At 36.3% G+C, this 21,990-nt stretch overlaps 2 protein-coding genes and 1 long non-coding RNA gene across 3 annotated transcripts; 1 reads left to right on the top strand and 2 right to left on the bottom strand.

The window, feature by feature from the left end:
- The first annotated feature begins 3,081 nt into the window (after positions 1 to 3,081).
- Positions 3,082 to 4,213, top strand: LOC113228781. The gene is made up of 3 exons (XM_026462163.1): positions 3,082 to 3,231; positions 3,766 to 3,941; positions 4,074 to 4,213. Exons 1-3 carry the CDS (start codon positions 3,124 to 3,126, stop codon positions 4,147 to 4,149), a joined length of 360 nt encoding a protein of 119 aa, XP_026317948.1. The 5' UTR covers positions 3,082 to 3,123; the 3' UTR covers positions 4,150 to 4,213.
- Positions 4,214 to 4,447: 234 nt separating this feature from the next.
- LOC113226407 (probable 3',5'-cyclic phosphodiesterase pde-5) lies at positions 4,448 to 11,854 on the bottom strand (the record flags this gene model as incomplete). The annotated part of the gene is made up of 12 exons (XM_026459024.1): positions 4,448 to 4,957; positions 5,100 to 5,292; positions 5,637 to 5,815; positions 6,087 to 6,245; positions 6,328 to 6,892; positions 7,119 to 7,403; positions 7,626 to 7,843; positions 8,169 to 8,333; positions 10,759 to 10,911; positions 11,290 to 11,370; positions 11,620 to 11,759; positions 11,833 to 11,854. Coding segments are annotated over 12 exons (2,670 nt in total), but the record flags the coding sequence as incomplete, so codon positions are not given.
- A 3-nt stretch (positions 11,855 to 11,857) lies between these two features.
- Positions 11,858 to 12,751, bottom strand: LOC113228108. Its single transcript, XR_003310265.1, has 3 exons — positions 12,708 to 12,751; positions 11,975 to 12,115; positions 11,858 to 11,892 (listed from the first exon to the last, which is right to left on the bottom strand). It is a non-coding gene; the product is annotated as an uncharacterized LOC113228108 (long non-coding RNA).
- Between the last annotated feature and the right edge of the window lie 9,239 nt (positions 12,752 to 21,990).

Genomic DNA, 21,990 nt, shown 5'->3' with positions numbered 1-21,990 from the left:
ACACACACACACACACACACACACACACACACACACACACACACACATACACACACACTGTGATTGGGTACATATAATTAAATGTAAAAGTACTGTGGCCTCTGGGGTAACAAAACCGAAGCACCTACTTATAGGAAATCAAATTTACAAGTAATGGAAGTGATTTTACTTACAAAAGCTTATGCGTACTTTAAGTGAAATAATACGAATAGCTCATAGTGCCTCTCTTCTCTTCGAAGAACATATTTTTGGACTTACTGTATAACAATATAACCTATTTTTACGCACAGTCGCATGTGTACTTGATCCTCGGTTAACAACAATATCTACCTTGTTTACCGATGTCACAGGACATTTCCATTCGCCATTGTCATGTAGATTTGCAAAAATAAACACAATATTAAGCAGATATTTTTTAGCAAATTCGTGAGTATACTATTTTTTATCTTATTATACCACTAAGCTCACGACTTGTTCCTCCTATCATTTGATATCGTAAAAAAAAAGAAAACTTGGATAGCTAATAGCGGTACTTATGTGTCTGTCTGTAAAAGAAGAACTTCTTCATCATCACTATCCGACAGTGGCATGGTGCTTTCTTTATCTGTGTTGAAAATTTAGAGGATGGAAAAAAAATGTTGAAAATGAAGTGTAGCGTGACGCTTTTGTTGTCCCAACGACCGTCTTCGCGCTACTGCCCCGCCGTGAACTACGCGCGGGACTGCTGTGTGGCACGCTCCGCCACGTATTCGTTTCCCGCAGGTCCGCCTCCGGACCGCTTTTCCCGCTATACCGCGTCTGTGTGGCCTGACTTTAAGGGCTACGAATTTATGATTTTTTTTCTTTTTCTTTAGGACTAGCGCACGCGTCGCGTGTGTTGTCGTTCATATAAATACGCGGAATTAGACCCGCCGCGGTCCCTACCCGACCCGCGGACCAATCAGTATAATATGGCTAGTCAAAGGAGCGCGGTCACAAATGGTTTCAACTTTATCGTTTAAGTTTTATGTCTGGAGAGAGATAATTAGGATTAGTTGAAAGGCGTTAGCGAACAACAAAAAAACCTGACAATTTAATCAAAATTGTAAGCTTACTGAACATTAGGCAGTCTTAGTTAGGTAACAAGTTGTTTTATAACAAGGAGCTACTCGTGGTACGCGCCGGAGTTTAGTTATAAATTATTACGAGTATATTATATGAGAATTCTCAACAAATTCTCTAAACTTTCGTTCATAATGTTATTATTTACTTAACTGAGCACGGGTATGAAAATAATATTCAGTGTCTATACCTATATATTAACTGCCACGCTGAAGGTATTGGGTTCGATTCCCGGGCCGGGAGAAACATATGTGTGGCCTACATATGTTTCTCTCTTGAGTTCGGGTGTAATTTGTGGTAGTCTTTGTGTGTCCCCATAGCACCCGCGACACAGGGTTTCGCTAGTGCGGTGCTATGAGAGTGTGCGTTATTATTATTTAAAAATTATCTTAAGCACAGCTTCTAGAGTCCAGATGGTAACGCTTTCTTTCTTTGATAGCCGAGCGAATATACTGTTGCCTGTTTATGCGTTAGGTGTGTAACTACATCTACGTACGTCTGCTAGGATCCATCTATTTATGTGTCGTCTGCAACTACCACTCACACGGTCTAGTTGCTGCAATTATTATTACGCATTTGTTAAAACGTTTTGGATAGGTACTAATGGACGTCCGCCTCAACTTAGCCCCATGTCATTCGTAACAGTGCAAACGCTAAGAAATTCACATAACCTCTGTAAATTTCAATTACTTAACCAAGATCTTGAATAACAGCAATGAACTACCGACATAAGATAGCTTTTCATGTAACGGTATTTGTACGTATGTAATGTTTTTTTTATATCCACGACTGCACACTGAGTCGGGATATCTCTTTAACTGCAGGTACATGCTACCTTTAGTTATTTATATACCTGGTGGAAATTTGTAATGCCACCTGGAGGGAAAGTACTCTAAATACTGGAGATAGAAATTTTTACTTAAAGGAAACATTCCTTTATTTTTTAAAAGAAATAAAACTGCATTCATAGATTTTTGAAAATTTCTAGCAACACGCGGGAATCGAACCCTCTTTAATCTGAATAAAATGCACCCTGCACTTTTATTACATCGATCGATAGGGTTAATTGTAAGAATAAAATCTCTCTCACAAAATTGGTTAATTAAATGAAAAAAAAAAAAAATCATGAAATCTTAACGTATTTTAATAAAACGAAAAAAATGGTAATGTAACTAATTAGTTGCTCGAAATGAGGTCCATTTTCTTGGATACACAAATTTAATCTTTTAAATTCGAATTCATTTTGAGTAACTTTAAATAACGTGTTGTGATGAATTGTATTACAAATCGTATTCTGAACCTCAGCCTTCAACTCGTATACACTCGCATAAGATTCGATCGATGCAATAAAAGTGCAGGGTGCTTTTTTTATCAGATTAAAGCGGGTTCGATTCCCGCGTGTTGCTAGAAATTTTTCAAAATCTATGAATGCAGTTTTATTTCTCTTAAAAAATAAAGGAATGTTTCCTTTAAGTAAAAATTTCTATCTCCAGTATCAAGAGTACTTTCCCTCCAGGTGGCATTACAAATTTCCACCCTGTATACATTTTATTATATAAAAATATCGGTTGGCCACCGTTACACACGTTCATAAACGATTTTTTCAGAGGATTTTTGAATTGCACTTGATTTGATGAATATCATGCAATATTCTTTTACTAGAAAATTGATTACAACACTACAGTAGTTAGTGAAGAGAACAATACCTTAAAGAATACATATTTTATTTTAACACCTCAAGTAAACAATAACCAATTTTACCTAGAAAGCGAAATATTTACGACAACAGAAAACTTTTACATAGGTACTTCTGTGGATTTTAAGAAAATAAAGAAAAGAATGTGGTCCGACTGTGTTTAATATTGATAACAAATATTACGTAAAAGGTCAAATTCGCAAGGTCGTAACGATAACAACTTCTGATTACTAATATATTGAACGTATCAACGACGCTCAATTCAGATAGATATTGTGAGACATCGCCAACGTACTGACTGTAATTATATTTAAATACAAACAAAAATGCCGTGCCTTAAGATTATGACAAACTTATCGAAGAATAAGATCCCTGTCGACTTTGTAGAGAAAATCATTCCAATACTTGCGAAATCCGTCAGGAAACCAGAAGAAGTAAGTACTGTTTTTGTTTTATCGTGTAGGCATAAGAATTTTCTTTGTAAGGAATAAGGATTTTGGAAAATCTGTCAGAATATATGTGGTACGTGCATTGATCTACAATGGTTACGTGGAAGCGTTGTAATATTTTAGGAGTTCTATATTTATCGAGTTCTTAGGTTTTCGCGATTGCTACACATAGGAAATGAAACTATTTTTCCTGCATTAATATTAGACATAACTGGTTGATGACTGTACCACTTCAGTCAACCGTGACCATGGGATCTGTAAAGAGCCCGAAACGTTGGTTTGTTTGAAAAAACAAATATACGCGAATTAAATCCAGAAAAATAGTTTCAATTCCTATAGTTCTATATTTATTCATCGATTCATCGAAGTACATATTTAAACATCAAACGCTAGTAAAGTATTTTCGTCAGTCCCAAGCAATTAAAGTGACCCATTGGGATTAATATACATAATTATTATTACCATTTTATTAGTTCCCTTCCCGAAAGGTAAACATTATTAATGAGTCCTATGTTGCAGAAATTCGTCTGTATAATATCAGGAGACAATCCGATTCACATGTTTGGAGACTCAAAGTCACCTGGCGCGGTTGCCACCTTGGAGTCCATAGGCAACCTCGGTACAGATGAGAACAAAATTATCATACAGGCACTTTCGGTGTTCATTAAGAAAGAACTTGGAATAGTTCCCGAAAGGTCAGTTGAAACTTTTGTTATTGCATCACGCTTCTGACCAATATGGTTAAAATTTGCATCATTCGTCATCAAAAGAATTTTATTGTATATTTCTTGTCCAGAGGCTCAAAATATGTATTTATCTACTTTCAGATTTTTCTTAACGTTTTACGACCTGGAAAAGTATAACGTGGGAGTTTCTGGTACTACCGTAGACACGTTTGAATAAAATTTAACCATTTTTGTAATAAAAATTGATTTGAAAATGTTTGTTTTGTCCTAAATATACTACGTAATAAGCTAAGAAAAATGTATGTTTTCTTCTCATTAGTTAAAGTATTTTGTTCCTAAGCAAGTAATTTATAGTACAATTATTATCTATTCACACTACAAATTGCTTGTAATACTGTGTAATTATAACCTTTACTCTTAGTGCTCATTGTGAATAATTGTAATATTTTTTAAATTAAACTTTAATTTTAAACGATTTTGAACTAATGACTAGTTTTCACAAATTATTTTTAACTTCATGTAGCGTCACTATTATTATATTCTTTTAAAACGCCATTGGGCCTTAAAACGACTCCCTCTTCGTCTATCCATGTCACTCCTTCAATGTCTTTCGAAAGTCGTCCTCCTATTTTCTCTTCATTTTTGATTTTGTCATCTTCGTCCCAAGTACCATCTGCCCCTTCTGTACTTAAAATTTCTCTTTCATCTTCTCTCGAAATCTCTTCTACATTTTCTTCCTGTTTGACTTCCGCTACCAAATCGACACTATCTTGCACATCCTTTGCATAGCTTTCTTCTTCTTCGTTGATGTCAGGCTCACCTTGAAGTAATATTTCCTCAGGAATATCTTCTATTTCCGAGTCATCGAATAGTTCTCCACTGTACTTCAACGTTCGGGCCCTATCTGCTTTTAACTTCCAGTTGTGCAGATTCTTCAATGCCATGACATACATAGGTTTAGTCTTAGGAAGAATTCGGTACAATACTTTGTAACACGGAATGCAAATTTGACTTAAAAAACCCACCTGGAAATAAAGAAATGATGTAATATACTTGTCATTCATTCTGTAAACAAACATTGGTAAGGAAATACAGTCTACATATTTCCATATACATACGTATTATTAGAATTTCTAAATTCTATTACAATATAAAGCGACTTTGTACCTGACTGTCAGGTTGTTCATCTGGCTTATTTCTGTCCATCATTGGTATGGGGTCTCTACCTGCAGCACGTTCCTTGTCGCCCTGGTCATAAAATTCCTCGAATATGACCTTGACGGTTCTGATTTGGATGTACCAAGGCTTTGCTGATGCTGACAGGTCAGATGCTGTCATCGATATCGCCATAGCTAATTCTCTGAAGAAATGAAATATTTGGTCTAGTTGGATTAGGCGTGGAAAATATTTTTAAAGCTCGCTGATAATCGTGACTCTGACGAGAACTTATTGAGTACTAATATGAAATGTCATATTTATATGCGATATAGTGTTAGCACTTGATTCGCATCAGATTTAACTTCGGTTCATGAACAGTTGTGTGGTTGTTATATTTTGCATTTACGTTATATTTTGCATGTTAGCTTTAAATAGGTATACAAAATAATTGCACCTCTTCAAACGCATACGCCAATGCCATGTTCGCCGTAGCAATCCAAATAAAAAAATATTCGCATTTGTAATGTAAAAAGATATTGAAAATACCTGTGGTAGTTGTTATTCCAACTAAATTTGGAACTGGAAGTCTCATCGCATAGCTGCTTCAGTTTAGCTAGGTTAGGAAAAAAAGCAGCCAAGTCAGTTGCGAGGATGCAGTGACGAATTAAGCCGAGAACATCTTTATATTCTTCACTCGACATATGGGAGAAAATATTGTGGCCATCCTAAAAGCAATAACTGTTTTTTTATTATCTTTATTCACTAGAAACTTACACAGATTTTTTTAAACCATGGCAAGACATTTCAAAAGATATTACTATTTTGATTCATTTTACGTGGATTACAATATCTGTAAAATGAAATTGTGACCTTACCATTGTAAATTAAGTCTCTTGCAATTTAAGAGTGAATGTAGCTTAAGTAAGACAACGATAACAAAAATCGACCAGCTTAAATGCAAAGAATATTTACGCATCGAAAGTTAATCGTACTTACTTGCTGTAAAATTGTTACAGTGATATTAAAATGGTGATGTTCTAAAGTGGACGTTGTGTACATGGAAGCGAGAGGTGAAGCTGTTTCACTCATGTACTTATTGGTGTACCCACGGTGATCCAGATCATGGCACAGACACGCCACGAAAAGAGCTAGTCTCTACAAAATAAAATGTGAAAAGATATAATTGACAAAATACCATGTGCTAAATTTTCACATTGAATCTTTCAGCAAATCTTACCATTTTGTAATTATACCGTTTTCGTACATCTGTCTTTATTACAGCATACATGCTGTGGGCGACTGACCATCCGTGGTCAAAATTATGATACGGCACGGTTCTGTAGTTTTTTTTCACAGTCAAAATAAATCTGGTCACAGTTATAACATCAAACCTAGTGAGATCGAAAAGATCATTAAACATTGTTATCACTGCTTTGCATTTCTCGACTTCAGTAAATTTATATGGATCGAGATAAAAGTCATTGAAGTTGACGTCAACTATCTCTGGGTCACGGACTAAAGCCTGTACTTCATTCTCTCTGCAAGTGTTATGATAGCTAAGAACCTCCAGAGCTACTTTGTATTTTTGTTCTTTTCTCATGATGCGGTCGTAGAGTCTGGCGTGGTGAAGAGCTAATCCGAAGAAACTGGAGAAGATCTCAAAAGCCACTTCATCTTCGTGGTGAAAACTGTCATCGTTGCGTTTATTGACCATTTGTACAACGCCAATAACTTTGCCTTGCACTTTGATCGGCATACAGAGGATGGATATGGTCTTATAACCTGTAGCTTCATCGACTTCCCTGTGAATAAAATGATGGATTATCTTCGATTTTTATAACCATGAATGAAGTTGAAATGTAGCCTTTTCTAATCATAGCCCTAATAGAAATTGCTACAGATCCTGCCTGCACCTGAAAGCTTTATGAAACCCTCGCAAGTCGAACGAACGAAAAGACGCGTCTGTCGGAACTTTATATTTAGTAGAGCATCTATTAGAGTCGAACCTTAGTTCGTTGCCGAACTTACCTATTAAATCTGTAGTCTGAATACGCATCAGGAATATTCATAGTCTCTCCAGATAAAGCAACATGACCTGCTATGCCTCGGCTAATTGGCATCCTGATTTCCTTTTTCTCCACGTCTCTTGACTGACCGGGGTCAAATTTCAGATCAAACACCGTAGACACCAGCTCGAAATTTCGGTAGTCTACCAGGAAAAGTGAAGCACGGTCTGCGTTGACTAGCCGTTGAGCGAATTCGAGGATGCGTTTAATGAGCTGATCCAGAGAAACCATTTCTTCAAATATTGCTCTAAAAGTAATAATTACAGTTAGTTTTGCGATTTGTAACTTAGAAGCAATTTTTCACTTATTGCTTAAGGCCTTATTAGATTCACTTGTTTTACTACTAATAAAAGATATAAAATGACAATTTTATTTTGACTGCACTTTACAAAGAAATTGATAGTTTTTCAATAAATAGGTATTTTTGATTCTGGTTTACGACAGATACAAGGTTGGAACGTTATCTTACTTGACAACATCGAGAAGAAAATCAGACATATTTCGCTCTCTCTTCTTGTCCAGATATAGGTTACAGAAGTACAGTGTCAAGCTTCCCCATAGTATAAAGTTAGTGGTCATCTTTTCGTCGGAATTGCCGAACGGCTTGGTCCGCCATACTTCGACTACGTACGACGCTTTACTCGACGTAGTGAGCACGGGGATGTATAGAATGTGGTCAGCTTCCTTCTAGAACAATATCAATTGCATATATTTATTGAATTATAAAACTGATTGATCTAAACTTTTGACGTGCGCAGATGACTACTAACATTTTAAATTGTTAAAAATGCAGAAATTTTTAAAATTGCGCAAAAGAAATAAATTAACTGCTTGAATGTTGTAATACCAATATCCGTGATTAATTAAGAGGTTAATCAAGTCGACGTTAATTAGTATCCTGATATAAACATACTCCTTAAAAAAGATGAGACAATCATAAAGGTATTACACGGGAGGAGTCCTGGGTACATAATCTTCATGTTTCGAGCTAATTGTGAAAACTCTAACTTACCACTCCACTACCTTGGTTGTCGAAGAGTTCCACCGGTGTAACAGGGAAACTGTCGTGTTCTTCGCGTGAGACTTTCCAGCACTCAGATTTCTCTGCCGCTTCCAACACCAAGGCTAACACGTCAGGTTCCGCACGCTCCAGAAGCGGCGGCTGATCTGGGGAAGACTAATTTAAGGCAAATAGTGAAAATAATTGCAAGTGAACGGTTCAAAATAAACTAGTTTTTATAGCAAATCTCGAAGGACCAGATAAGATAGATTTCCCATTTAGGCGCTTGGCTGGGCATTTAGACGTCAGTGCTCATCAACTTTTACTGATCTGTCCCAAACCTGTTGAACCTGCCAGTCTATAATGAGCCAGACACTGAATTACGAATTACCTACAGGCCTTGTCACTACAGCACCGAGTTGATGAAATACTATTTTATACTAGCGATCGACTGTAAATAAGCTTTTACTAGGTACTTGAAAATAAATATTCGAAGTTAAAGATAAACTTATTCAACGTTGTGCATTGGTTTCATTGGTATAACATTCCAGTTCCAGCGGTACGACATTCGCTTGTAAATTTCTCATATTACACATCTCACAGAACATCTGAGACACCCTACATTTATTTCACATTGAATGTTACAGCTGAATCAAACTGGTTTTAGGGAAATAGCTTTCCAATTTCCTGTTAATGGGTTCCTTCAAATTCAAATTGAGCTAGCTATAAGGGGACGAGAACAAAGAGCCAAAACTAGCGAGAATAGACAATTTTTATCTTGTTTACCAACTATGTTTGTGATAATATTAGACCCTCATAGCAATAGACATAACTCGCATTATTGCATGCCATTTTTGGAGCTTATTTATCAGCTTGGAATAAACCGTCTTTTTTAGTGCTCAAGCTAAGCCTTTACGAATAAACTTATAAAGTAAAATTACAATGCAAAGCTAAAGATTATACTGCGAGGAATTATAAAGAACATCGCAGTGTTGAGTTCCCGGTTCCGCATAATATATAAACATACAATACGATAAAGAACGAGACACAATGGAGGATAAGATTTTAGATTGTAGATTACACGTATCCGATCAAATTTTGTTTCTAAATTGTGTCGCTTTCAGAACGTCTCGCAATGTTAATTAGGAGGTAAAAAAGTCATAATTAAGTAAATGTAAGACAATAGTATGGGAAAGTTTAGTACCAAGAGGCCAAACCTGCAATCACTGAACGCTTTTGTTTCACTTTTCACTGAACACACGTTTTCTGTGCCTATAACTCTACGGGCTATAAATATTCCTTGTCCCAGAGCTCTTTTGACCACGATATACATTGCTAATAACTCTTTTCAGGCGTTTCAAACAATCCAAACAAAATTAATTCCATTCGTTGAGAGGTCATTAATAATGGTCCTTTTGTTAATTACATACAACTGTCGTTACGAAAACGTTTATAAATAACCATAGTTTCACTTGTATTAATATGGAATGACTGGTACAATAGATATAGGGATTAGATATGAGTAGAAAAATAGAGGCTGATCGAGATCAATATGTAAATTTTAAAACTTTAAAACAAGACGCGGAATCTTATTTTTTTTGAGACAGTGATTTGGGGAAGACTAGGTACTACATAGTGCTAAAAAGGTAGTAGCCTAGTGATAATACTCGTATGTAAAGAAAACAATGAAAGTTTATTTTTATTTAGGAGGGTCGGCGGATGAAGTGTCAATAACAACGTGATAACAACACATGCGTGTTACTTGACTCTGTGATTTTGTCCATCTTCCGAAAATAAAAATTTATAATAAATTTTAGACATCGGTCTACTTTTTTGTGAAATATAAATTAAAAAAAGTGTTAAACTCTCTGTAATAATATTTGAATGCATATATTAAATAATATTTTTCTAATTATGTATATTAATTAGAAAAATATTACAAAATTAAAAGAAATTCGTCGATTGCCTTGTCCTACGACATCCCGCGCTGTGCGCGCTTGTCCCTTACGGTAGACCATACGATGTGATTATTGCAGGCCTAAAATCAACCACAAATAAACCAGTCCAATGAAGACTAACAGAATTACTAAAACTTAATATATATAATAAATCAGTAACAGAGGAATTAAATGCAATGGATTGGAAAAGTGTTCCATATTCTGACACAGTGGATGACGCTTTTTCATCAACATGTGCATACAATCACAGATCTCGCAGAAAGCTTGCTGTAAAAATTTGCAAAATTCTGCGGACAACTGGTTGCTCAAAATAATGTACACTTATATCTGTGAATTGGTTATATCCGTTTATAATCATACAATTGTATAGCCGTTTGGGGTGCGGGTGGGGAGCGGCTCTGAAAGGTTCATCGGTGTCAGCAAATTTGTTATCACTCGAATCTTACACCGACAATGACTCTATGACGATACTTTGTTGATGTTACCAATACATAAACAAAAAGCAAAGGTCATCGGGCATAGATTTTTCTGTTTCTAAACGAATAAAATTTACTTTAGTTGTTTAGTTAGCTGTTTAGTAACCAAAATAGGCTCTTAGTGCAAGAAGATCAAAACCACAGCGTAATTTATACAAGTATACTCACATTGGTAGCAAAGTATTGCACAAATTTGGGTTGGTCCGGGAAAAGCTTAAACACGCGATGTGCATCCGCGCAAACGGCGTTGGCGATGCGTCGACCCATATCGCGCATCACCACATGTTCAGTCGGGTCTTCTTGGAAGGCGCTTACCGATTCCTGACGAGGTACGTAATTCATAATTTCAGTTTCATTTTTCTTACTTTTGTATACGTAGGTTTTCGCGATTGTTACATATTGGAAATCAAATGCCTTCGGATCTAAATCGCGTATCGATTTGTCCCATGACACGGCAGTCATCCATGAGCCTATAAAGGGTCTGAAGTGTTGGTTTGTTTGAAATAATGGTTAGGTAGTTTCATTTCCAGATAGAAACAAAATTTTCCAATTAAAACGAAAAAATAAATTTTATTATTGACTAAAATATACATATCAAGGATTTTTCCTCAAATGATACAAGAGGTCGTTTGTAGAAATACATTGGTAATATATTTTTTTAATTTCATATGAACCGAAATAAATATACGAGTACTTTACCATGAACATGTCTTTAGTAGTCATCTTCTTGGAGACTTCAGTGGATTTTCTAGTCAGCTGATTGGGGACTTCTTTGGAGTGCTAAAAACGCCGGTAAAAAAAACATAACATCAAACAAAATATTGTTCATTACGCACCAGTAAAAAAAATCATTAAAAAAGCATCAGTAAAAAAATTATGCGTAATTTCTAAATACGAATTTTGTTGCTGTATGATAAAAGTGCTCACAAAACTATCACTCAACATCAACTCTTTCGCCTAAATCATTTTAGCAACATATCGATGAAAAACTTTTATCAGGGTTGAACTCTGAACTGAAAAGAATCTTACGTAACTGGCGGAAAGTTTCTTGAAAAGCCAACGTTCGATGTCTTCCAGGGGTACGCAGTTTATCACGTACGACTCCAAGCGAGGTCTATTCTGTTCCAGGTACTCCGCAAAAGTCTGATCGGAATCTGATATTTCGAAACCTAAATTGAAAAGGCTCATATAGCGTAGGTCATGTATACATTAACGTATCTATTAAAAGAACACAAACTGTACCTTTGAAAGATGGAGATGAAACGGGCTGTGGTAGTTTTGTGGTAAGTTTTAACTGTTTTCCTGAAAATAAAAAAGTTTACTATTAAGCTTCAATCATACTATGAATAGCTATAAACTGTTAAAGCCAAATTTTACATCTTACCATTGCCAGTTTTTTTACCGCTGGCATGAGGCCATTGGTGAGGTGAGGCCAAGCAGCCGCGATGGTAATGCGACCACAACTTATGGCCAGCTACTTTGACCTCTGAGGATGGCTTCGCGTGTGTAGTTGGTGAAACTTGACCTGTCCACGAATGGCGCTAATGTCACCAGAGCTTCAACATGAGGTAGGTATACATTTCGTAATTCCGAATTCAATAATTATTTGCATGTGAGCTTTTCGATACGTACATTATTAATATTTGATATAATTACACATAATGTTCAACATTATAATTACACAAAGTGTTCTGCGACTTCTGCCGTTCAATGAAGGTTGAGACCAAGACGTGTTGAGATTATCCCCTACATAGAAATAATATAATAGTTTTCTTTTTATATTTTTAGGTAGTTTTGTCTTCTTCTTTAATGTGTAATTAAAGTGTGTAGAAATAAATGGTTTAAATATATTCGTTTAAGTTTCTTAACAAAACTTTCAATGGATTGTGGGAGCACAACACTCTTTAGCTAAATATGCTTGTCTGACTGCAAACCTTCTCCCGAGGGTATTAGTAGTACATATAGTATCAAGTAGCAGTGGAGGACCTTACCTACTTCTGCCGCCAAGCTGTAAAGTGATTACCTATTACTGCATTAGGGTTTGGACGTATCGCTTACCATCAGGCGCACGTCTTGTTTGTTTAGTCACTTAGTACTATATTTAAAAAAAATCTCACCTGAACTGGACCTGCACGACTCCCCTTCGACCAGGATAGGGGGCAGAAGCCGTGGAGAACGGGCACGCGCTGGCCGAGAAGGATGCATCTCTGCAATAAACACACAACATAAATTTTGGAAAAAAACTAAAACCCAGCGGAAACTTTTTCACTTAATGGAGTACCAACTTCACGTCGACAGGAAACTATAATAATGTTTTCCTCCTTATAAAAGTTATTCATAAGTACAGAAATATTATAAATTAAACTTTGTCGATTAAATAAATATCGATTTTAAACGTACTGCAGCTTTGCTGAGAAAGAGGAAAATACCACTGTGCTTCGATTTGCTAATCTTCCACTAAGCTGCCGTTTCCTAGGAGGAAAGGCCTGTCCGACAAAACAGCCGTCGACTAATAACTAGGTAATTCTCCGAAAGTACAGCTTTATACTACATATTATATTATAAACTTCAGCTCTATCCATTTACAACTCGCGTGCACTCAAGTATTACTTAGTATCCAGTAACCTGCCTATGAACTTATTCTGTAAAATAGGATTAGGTATCCTTCGTGTTCCAGATGTCCGAAGCATCAGAAAACAATTATGTAGTGTGTGTAAAGAGTATTCACACAGGAAGAATCGTTTTTTATCAATAGTTACAGTAGGTATGTATCGAATAGCCACTGGCAAAATCACGAAACCAAATTTACATTTCGAGTTTTAAATTGAACGCGCTGCGTTTGACTGGCTTTCAGTGAGTTCACGATCAGTTTTCCAAACTACTTTTCGTCGACTAGGTAATACAACTGTAAAAATGTTTTCAGGTAAAAAGCAAACGAATATTTAATTAAACTTTTTAGGTAGGTTTCTTGATCACACCGTACTTTCATTTGCGATCAGATCGAGAAGCAAGTTCGTATCGAATTTTTATTTGTATTTGCTGAATGCACGCATGAATTTATGTATATCGTATCCACACACGCACCTACGTCGTTTTTTTATGATACCAAGTGAAGGCACAAACAAGTCGTGCCCCTGGTGGTAAGTGCCACGCCTGTCCATGGCAATTGCAGTGTAATTCAGAGTTTTAAATCGCAAAGGTCTGAAGGGCACCGCTACTGCGCCCATCACCCTGAGACATAAGTTGACATGTGCCTGTAATTTCACCATTACCCTGCTAACCGAAATGCAATACATAATGCTCGCATTAATGCTTCACGACAGAAATAGATACTAAATCACCCTTGTGAAAAGAGCTCCTTAGCTTTACTACTCCTGAACATCTCAGTAAAGGTCTTCTCCATAATCAGAGCTCAAATAACAAGAATAAAAGCGAGTGCATGAAGAAACCAGTGTAGTAGCACTAGAGCTCCTTGTGAAAGAGTTCGTCCAGGGTAGTACGGCCATCTTATCTATTTCTGCCGCTATAATGTCAGCATTACTGTGTACCGGTTTTGAAGGTAAGGGTGCTGGTGAAATTACAGGCATGTGGGACTTGTCAACTTATGTCTCAGGTTGACGGGCGCAGTGGTAGTGCCCCTCAGATCTTTGCAATTTAAAGCTCTGAGTGGCACTGTAACTGATACAGACAGGTGTGTAACTTACCATTAGGCGCACGATTTGTTCGTGCCATCACTTGATGTTATATAAAAAAACCGATATGAGTAAAATATCGGAAAGATAAATGTCAAGACGATTGTAAAGAAGTACCTAACCATGTAGCTAGATATCTCGGTACAACGTTCCCTGCCCTACCCAGACAGGTGCATTCACATATAGGTACGTGTAGAATGTGTTGTCAATCGCATTCATTTGTACGGCATGATCGATTTTCATCAGCGAGCCTCCCTACCACTTGTGTTAGTTCAGTTACCAAATTGAACGCAATTAATATTCTCTGATGAGTTTACCAAAGCACAATATTAATCATAACCGCTTTGATGGCAATTGAATTGCCGACCACTTTAATCACTCTCGAAATGACTAGATTATGCATGTATCTACGTAGTAACAGAAGGGTGAAAATGGCTATTTCTCATTAGGATAGATTTTTTAAATATTATTTAGTGACGGGACGAACAAGTCGTACGCCTGATGGTAAGCTACACGCCTGCCCATAACAGTTGGAGTGCCACTCATGAGCTTTAAATAGCAAAGGTCTGAGGGACACTGCCACTGCGCCCGTCACCCTGAGACATAAGTTAACAAGTCCCATGTGCCTGTAATTTCACCAACACCTTACCTTAAAAAACCGGAACACAGTAATACTGATGTTACTGTTTGCCGGCAGAAATAGGCAAGGAGCTCTACTACTACTAAACATATTTCTATATGCTAAAATTCAACAAGGAAGTGATGGTCACGTAGCAACACGTAATAAAACTTATAACAGCGAAAGACCGTGTTTTAAGTAATAAAGGTTAAAGTAGGTAACACATTGCCCTTCTCTGCAAGAGAATGCAAAAAAAAACGTCGTTGCCTTACTTTCTCAAATTCGCATCTTATAGCGATTTTTCAGGAGCTGGCAAAACTTTCTATTTATTTTAAATTTCTTATCAAGGGTGTTAATTTGAATGCATTACTTTAAGAATAGGTAAAAGTCAGTGTCTCAATATGAAAGGAATGTGATGTGAAATCAACCTGCATTTCAGTAACTTTGTGCTTTAAACTACGAGTTTGAGGAAGTAAGGCGACGAAATATTTTATTAAATTACATATGTTTAACTAAGTAAAATAGTACCCAGCCCACCATCGTGCTGGAAGCTCATTTATTCCTTTGCGCTAGAATAGTGGGGACGGGAATTCCATGAAATCTCCAAACTTATTTTCTTCTGTTTCACGGGTTGGTAGTTGGTAGTGACCAAGTCATGTGACCCTTGAGAGAGACGAAGAGTTCGTTACAGTTTCGTATCCAAATAATTTCATATTTTTTAAATAATTATATCTCATTATTTCACTTGCAAAAGCAGCTTACGAGCTACTTAAATCTACGGCTCATAATGCAATTTCGTGATCTCGACTACTTAAGGGAATGGATTGACGCCCGTGGTAAAAAAAAAAAAAAAGGTGTGAAGAGCCTGTGTTACGGGTCGGCAACATATCGGCAGACTCTCGTCACACGAACAAGATAATTACATATAATGATGATTAGGTCTATTTTACGCATATAACAATTTATACACATAAGCATGTTTAATATCATCTGTGCATCCGTCTGTATGTTACAGCCCTTTATTAAATGAAAACTTACATTAATGACATAACAAGCCAAAAAGGGAACAAAAATGGAAAAAAAACTAAAATACTATAATATAGTCGCTCAATTAATGTTCAAAGTACCGACTCAGAGTCAAAGGAATTTGTCGAGCGAGACTAAGCTTGCATCATAATTTATTGCAAAATATTTTAGTATTTATTATACTGTTTAATTCTTGCTAAAAACACTTTTTTGAATATTAAACCATTGGTGCAACAGTCTGGTATCCAGAACAAGACGTCTAGACTCCCATGATGCGTTTTATTAAACTAGTTTGTTATACACAATTTTATTTGTAAGTCAATGTACACAACTCAAAAAAACTTTGAATATCCCGTGAAGCCGGGAGAAGGATTGGCAGTGTGTATGAAATGCAACGCTGTGGAGTGTATTCAATTACATCATACGACAGTGCGCTGTGTAAAAGTAATTGGAACCCGTTTACCTTACATAAAGGAAGCCCGGATTCAAAGCTCTGGACTGCACTAATCTTAATGTATAGTAATCTGTGAATGTATAGTATATGGTATATGGGCCAAAAATTCATACTTATCTTGTCAGCTTTCAAATAAAGTAAGAAGAAACAATAAATCTCTACATTCTAAATACTGTTATAGCATCATTGCCGTTCTCACCTCTTTATCTTCCCTGAATCTCGAAGACAAGAATCATGAGCCGAAACGAAGTCACCATGAATTTAAAAAGAAATTGTGCGCAGGTGTGGAGGTGTCCGTCACCAATCGTAACACAATATACACTTAGTACAAAATTGAACAGACCGATCGGCGACGCGAATTAACTTAACAACCTTTTGCGTTTGCCACAAGCGCGAGAGACGAGCGGGAGGACCAGCGAAAGCGATTAGCCAGGATTTCGGCTGTGCTTATCAGTTATCAGGGATTGATCAGTTTAATACATCAAACGTGCGCCTGTTTAATTTAATTTTCAAAATGCAGTTCTTCATGTCAATGTTACTTTTCAACGAAATTTTAGAACCCAAAAAATTGTTTATACGTCCGTGTTAAGGATCCAATTAACCTGTTAAATGCAAATTAGGCGATCTTCCATTTAGGTGATCGGTGTTCATAACATCAACTTTATTTGGTCAGTATTTTTTATTAAGGCTCGCATTTGCGTGTCCTCGCTGTTATCTCTAATTATTATCAACACTGTACGACTGATAAACCTTTTATTTGGGGTACACTCATCACAATTCCACTCCGTACGTAAAACGTAATGGCTCAGTGGACAAAAACTCCATCTGCCCTCAAAGAGCGCTCATATCCAATTCACAAAACACTTTTGCAATATCCAATACGAATCGCTTACAGCTGATAGAGCTATTTTAATTGAACCTTATTTATTACACACTATGTACTTATTATATTATTTTCATTTAATCGAATAGTACACCATACCTGTCGTCTTCGGATTAGGCACGTGCATAAGTGTCCCATTGTCATCTCCGTGAACATTGAAATTGAATGGTCATACGTGGGGAATGAATTCAAATGAGTTTTAAATTAAAACATAATATAAAACGGATTCTACCCATTATAACACATAAAGCACGTACCATAAATGTTTGAAAATTCTGTCGTGCATATTATACACAACAACAGCTGCTTCAAGCTATTTTTCACTCAACACTCAAACTCGGAAACCTCCATCTTCCATATTTTAACAAATTACGGAAGATGGAGGTTTTAGAGAAATTTCTTTCAAAGATATTGAAACATCACTTCGAATATAGTTGGTCGAAAAACTGTTCTTTCTACAGAAGTGTAATGTGCCGTGGTAGTTTTCCATACTAATGGAGAAAAGTATGAACTCATTTGTGCAAACCCAATTTAAAATTTACTTACTACCAAGAAATTTATCGATGTTTTAATGAGTTGTGAATCATATAGTTACATAGGAAATATGCTTGATAATACGTATGTTGGTACTTTAAAGTACAAAGCTAAGTGATGAATATACTAAATTATTACGTGTTACTAACTGTTACCTGCGGCTTCCTTTGCATAAAATTTTTACATACATGACGACCGCGGTGGCACAACGTCTAGCACTGCAGGCGCTGGATGCGAAGGTCCCGGGTCTGTTGAGACCAGTTTAGGAAATGAACTTTTCAAAATTGGTTTTGTTCTGGGTATTCCAGGTCCACGGAGTGAATTCCGTTACTAACCGGGAATGAAAAAAAAATCCCAGTTTGCGACATTAGATATTATTATTAATATTTCTTGTTATTTTTATCTTTTCTAAGCCTGTTACCCAAACAGCTAACCATGCTTACGGACGAAATAAAAAAAAGCATAAAAAAAAATAAAAAAAAGCAGTGTCAAAACGCAAATCTGCACTGCCACTGCGCCCGTCACCCTGAGACATAAGTTGACAAGTTACATGTGTCGGTAATTTCACCAGCACCCCTACCCTTGAAAACTGGAATGCAATAATGTTCACATTACTGCTTGTCGGCAGACAAAGGTGGCAATACTACCTTGGACGAACTCTTTCACAAGGAGCTCTACGGCTACTGGGTGTATTGTAATACGACCCTATTACGTAGTTTTCTATCTTTCTGACAATTCGGCATATTATTTACAATTACAGTTTTTTGCAAGGTTTTCTACAGGATTTCCATAAAATCTAATAATTTGGGACTATGGAGAAGACGATGAGGGATAACGCTTTTTATGGAAAGAACAATATGGTCAACATACATATTATTTCTTGTTGCCAAATTCTAGTTACTTCATATATGAGTTCTGTGCATTTACGAATTTTTTTTTCAGTTATAGTCTTCTGTATGTCTGTAGATTATGTGTGTTGGAAACTGGAATGTGTATTAGGTAGTGAATGAGTACAGCGTGGTCTATGTGGTGTGTTTTCTAGGATAGTTTGTGGTTATGTATTTGTAGTAACGGGTGCTTAGAGCATGGAAAAAAAGTGTTTGTGTCTTGTATGAGTGACAGTCTTTGGTGAACGACAATTGTAGTGTATTTATTTAAAATACTTTCATCACAAGATATTTTTTCCTTTCCAACTCTTACTCTTAAATTTCTATCCTGAGGTTGTCTGGAAGAAATTGCTACTTGGCAGTAAGCCCGCCAGTTGTACGTTAGCTTATTTTGTGATACTTACATTACTGTTCTGTGTTGTCATTGTAATTTTAATGTGCTATAAAGAATATTTCATTTAAGTTCCAGTGTAACTGTGCACAGCGTTGAGTTAGCTTTGGTTTTTATTGCATGAAAGTTTTGCAAGAAATTATTGTGAATGACTATGCATTCGTTATAAAGTATTGAATAACTTTTTTAGAAACAACATTTGTAGTTTGTTATGCCAGAGAAAGTTGTCTATAATAAAACTTTTTCCCGCGTGATTTGTTAATTGCCCTCGCAAAACATACAAACAATTACGGGCGACTAAACTTCATCTACTAAAAATAAAGTACGGTGTCGTTGCATAGCGTAGGTGAGTTAAAGTTGTGATTAATACTCTGCGAATCGCCAGTACATATGGGTAGTCACAGATATCAAAATATGATTCAGATTCAAAATTCAAATGAATGCCTGTAAGTCTGTAAACATCGCGGTACGTCGCGCTGCGTATTTAAAAAACGATTATCTGAAGATCATATTTAATTTTTCAGATTAAGTAATGAAAAATATTATTTTTTAGATCTCACTTTTCATGTGTTTTCAAGTCCCTTTTTTGATAATTAAATTTTATCCCAACTTTCGTTTTCATAAAAAAATCTAAAAGTGTTTATTGAAGTACAAAGGGCATAACCAAACGGAGGTTGAGACCATCCTAATAAGTTATTGAATACTTGTTGCAGGAGATCTCGCTCTTCATTAACTAAAACATACGATATCAATTATCAAAGGCGTTAAACAATAAAACAAAAGATTTATAATAAAAATCATAGTATTGGACTATTAATAAGTAATAATAACGGCTCAATAATATTTGTGATGTCTTGATATCTATTATTGCCTACCTTTGCTGTTACTCTATTTATGCCCAGGCAGTGTAAATAACTCGGCTACGTTGATATTAAGTGTGTGGGATAGTTTATGAGCAACACTACTCTTGACGTAATAAAAAATAGAATCAATCAGTATAAATTAATAATAGAAAAAATCATGGATTAACTCATAATCTAATCAATATTATGCTACAGATTAGATTAGTTCATTTTCTGGAATGGTGAAAAAAAGTTACAGAGCAACCAAAATGTACTGGCAATAAAAAAACCCATTACTTTTTTGTTTTATTGCGTTTCTGACGGATTAATATTCATACAAATTTTAAAATAGTTCCTCAAATTAGGAACTACAGTCCGAAAGGCAATTTGAAGTTATGGTCTCTTTCCATTATACTAACTCGTGCTCTAAACGACAAAGCTGCCTCAGTGCCATCTTAAAAATAGGTTTACGGTTAAATAAATGTTTAATTTACAATCAAAAACCATTTATTTATTACAGTGATGTTCTAATATTTATTCGTAATTATCGACCTTCTATGGTATATACTGGTCGACATGAATTAGACTGAAAGACGCCTCTATAGAAAACCGCCGAATACCATTACCAACGTTACAGTACTATTTTATTAAAACAAGAGGACCGCCAAAGTCCATTACCAACGTTACAGAATTGTTTTTTAAAACATGAAAGCCGTCAAGTACCATTACCCGTTGGTAATGGTACTGTGACGTTGTCACAGTATTATTTTTTTAAACTAGATAACCGCCAAATACCATTACCAAAGTTACAGTATTATTTTTTTAAAACAATATTTTTTTATTCACCCAAAATTATATAAACCATAGTAAAAAAGCTACAAGTACCGGCGCAGGTTTTCCATGTTACTCCACGAACCTTAAAAGTTATCATAATATAATTGGAATTTGTTATGGTATCACCTACGGTGTATCAATTTCTTTAGCCTAGAATTCTCTCATCATGTCCTCAACATCAACACTTAAAAGAAGATATGGAGATATGTAGGAGTTTGTTTGTCAGACATGCCCAGTCTGTATTTCCGTTACGTAATTCGGGTTAACCACCGTTTAACTTAATTCGACGTCGCAGCGCCTATTCTGCATGTATGAGTGTAGGATTCTGTTCGTGCCACTCGAGCTCCTCCAGAAATCTTAGCATTTGGGTTTACTGAAGATTTCGAGGAGCGACCTCAGCGAATCAGCTTTTGAGAATGCTCTGTGGTTGGCAACACCGGAGCATTGTAGTAGAATATGCACTGCTGTTTTTTCCTCCTCTTCCGTACACAGAGAGCTGTCCGTAATACCTAAATTAAAAAGAAGTGTAGGTATTACATATGGAACGCTGGTCTTTGGATGTAACCCGATTGGTTGAGAGGGAAATCGGAAATTTCGCCGGAAGTGTTGCTATGTAGCATGATAGAAATCGAGCTTCCAAAGAGTACCATTGCCGCCATCTACACTCTAATTCGGAGTGTTATTGTTGTGTGTGGTGTGGTCACGTTGAACATTAATATTATACCTGAAGTTCGATGACGGACGACGTCTTGATGTCAGCATGTTTATCTCCCAGGAGTAATAGCGGTGAAAGGAATAGATGAATTACCGAATATTCTTCTTCTTAGCGTATCGACTCTGACGTTTATATTTGTGAAAACCAGTACTTAGCGACTAATACATCATAAAGTACTAAATTAAGTTTTATAGAACTCAATATTTGTGGATAACCATATAAATACAACTTTTTTTCTTTCTTTTAACTTTTTTTAAATTCAACAAAAATTAAGCGTCAATATTTTTTTATTACCGCATAGTCTTCCCGTTTTATGCCCGTCTTCCACTGCGAATGGAGCGGGCTCCGTACGAACTCCACTTGAATCACAACGGTAGACTTCATAGAAGTGCTTCCACCGCAAATGAGTAAGCGGAGCGGACTGAGCGAGTTGAAAGAGGTATAGATAGAAGCCGTCCATTGCGACAGGGTAATGTTCGCCTTCCACTGCGAAAGGGTAATGCCCGCCTTCCACTGCCATCAG

This window comes from Hyposmocoma kahamanoa, unplaced genomic scaffold, assembly GCF_003589595.1.
Source record: "Hyposmocoma kahamanoa isolate Upper Pololo Valley unplaced genomic scaffold, ASM358959v1 100021, whole genome shotgun sequence".
In the NCBI taxonomy this organism is placed as follows: domain Eukaryota; kingdom Metazoa; phylum Arthropoda; class Insecta; order Lepidoptera; family Cosmopterigidae; genus Hyposmocoma; species Hyposmocoma kahamanoa.
This window is presented reverse-complemented; position numbering and strand designations above follow the sequence as displayed.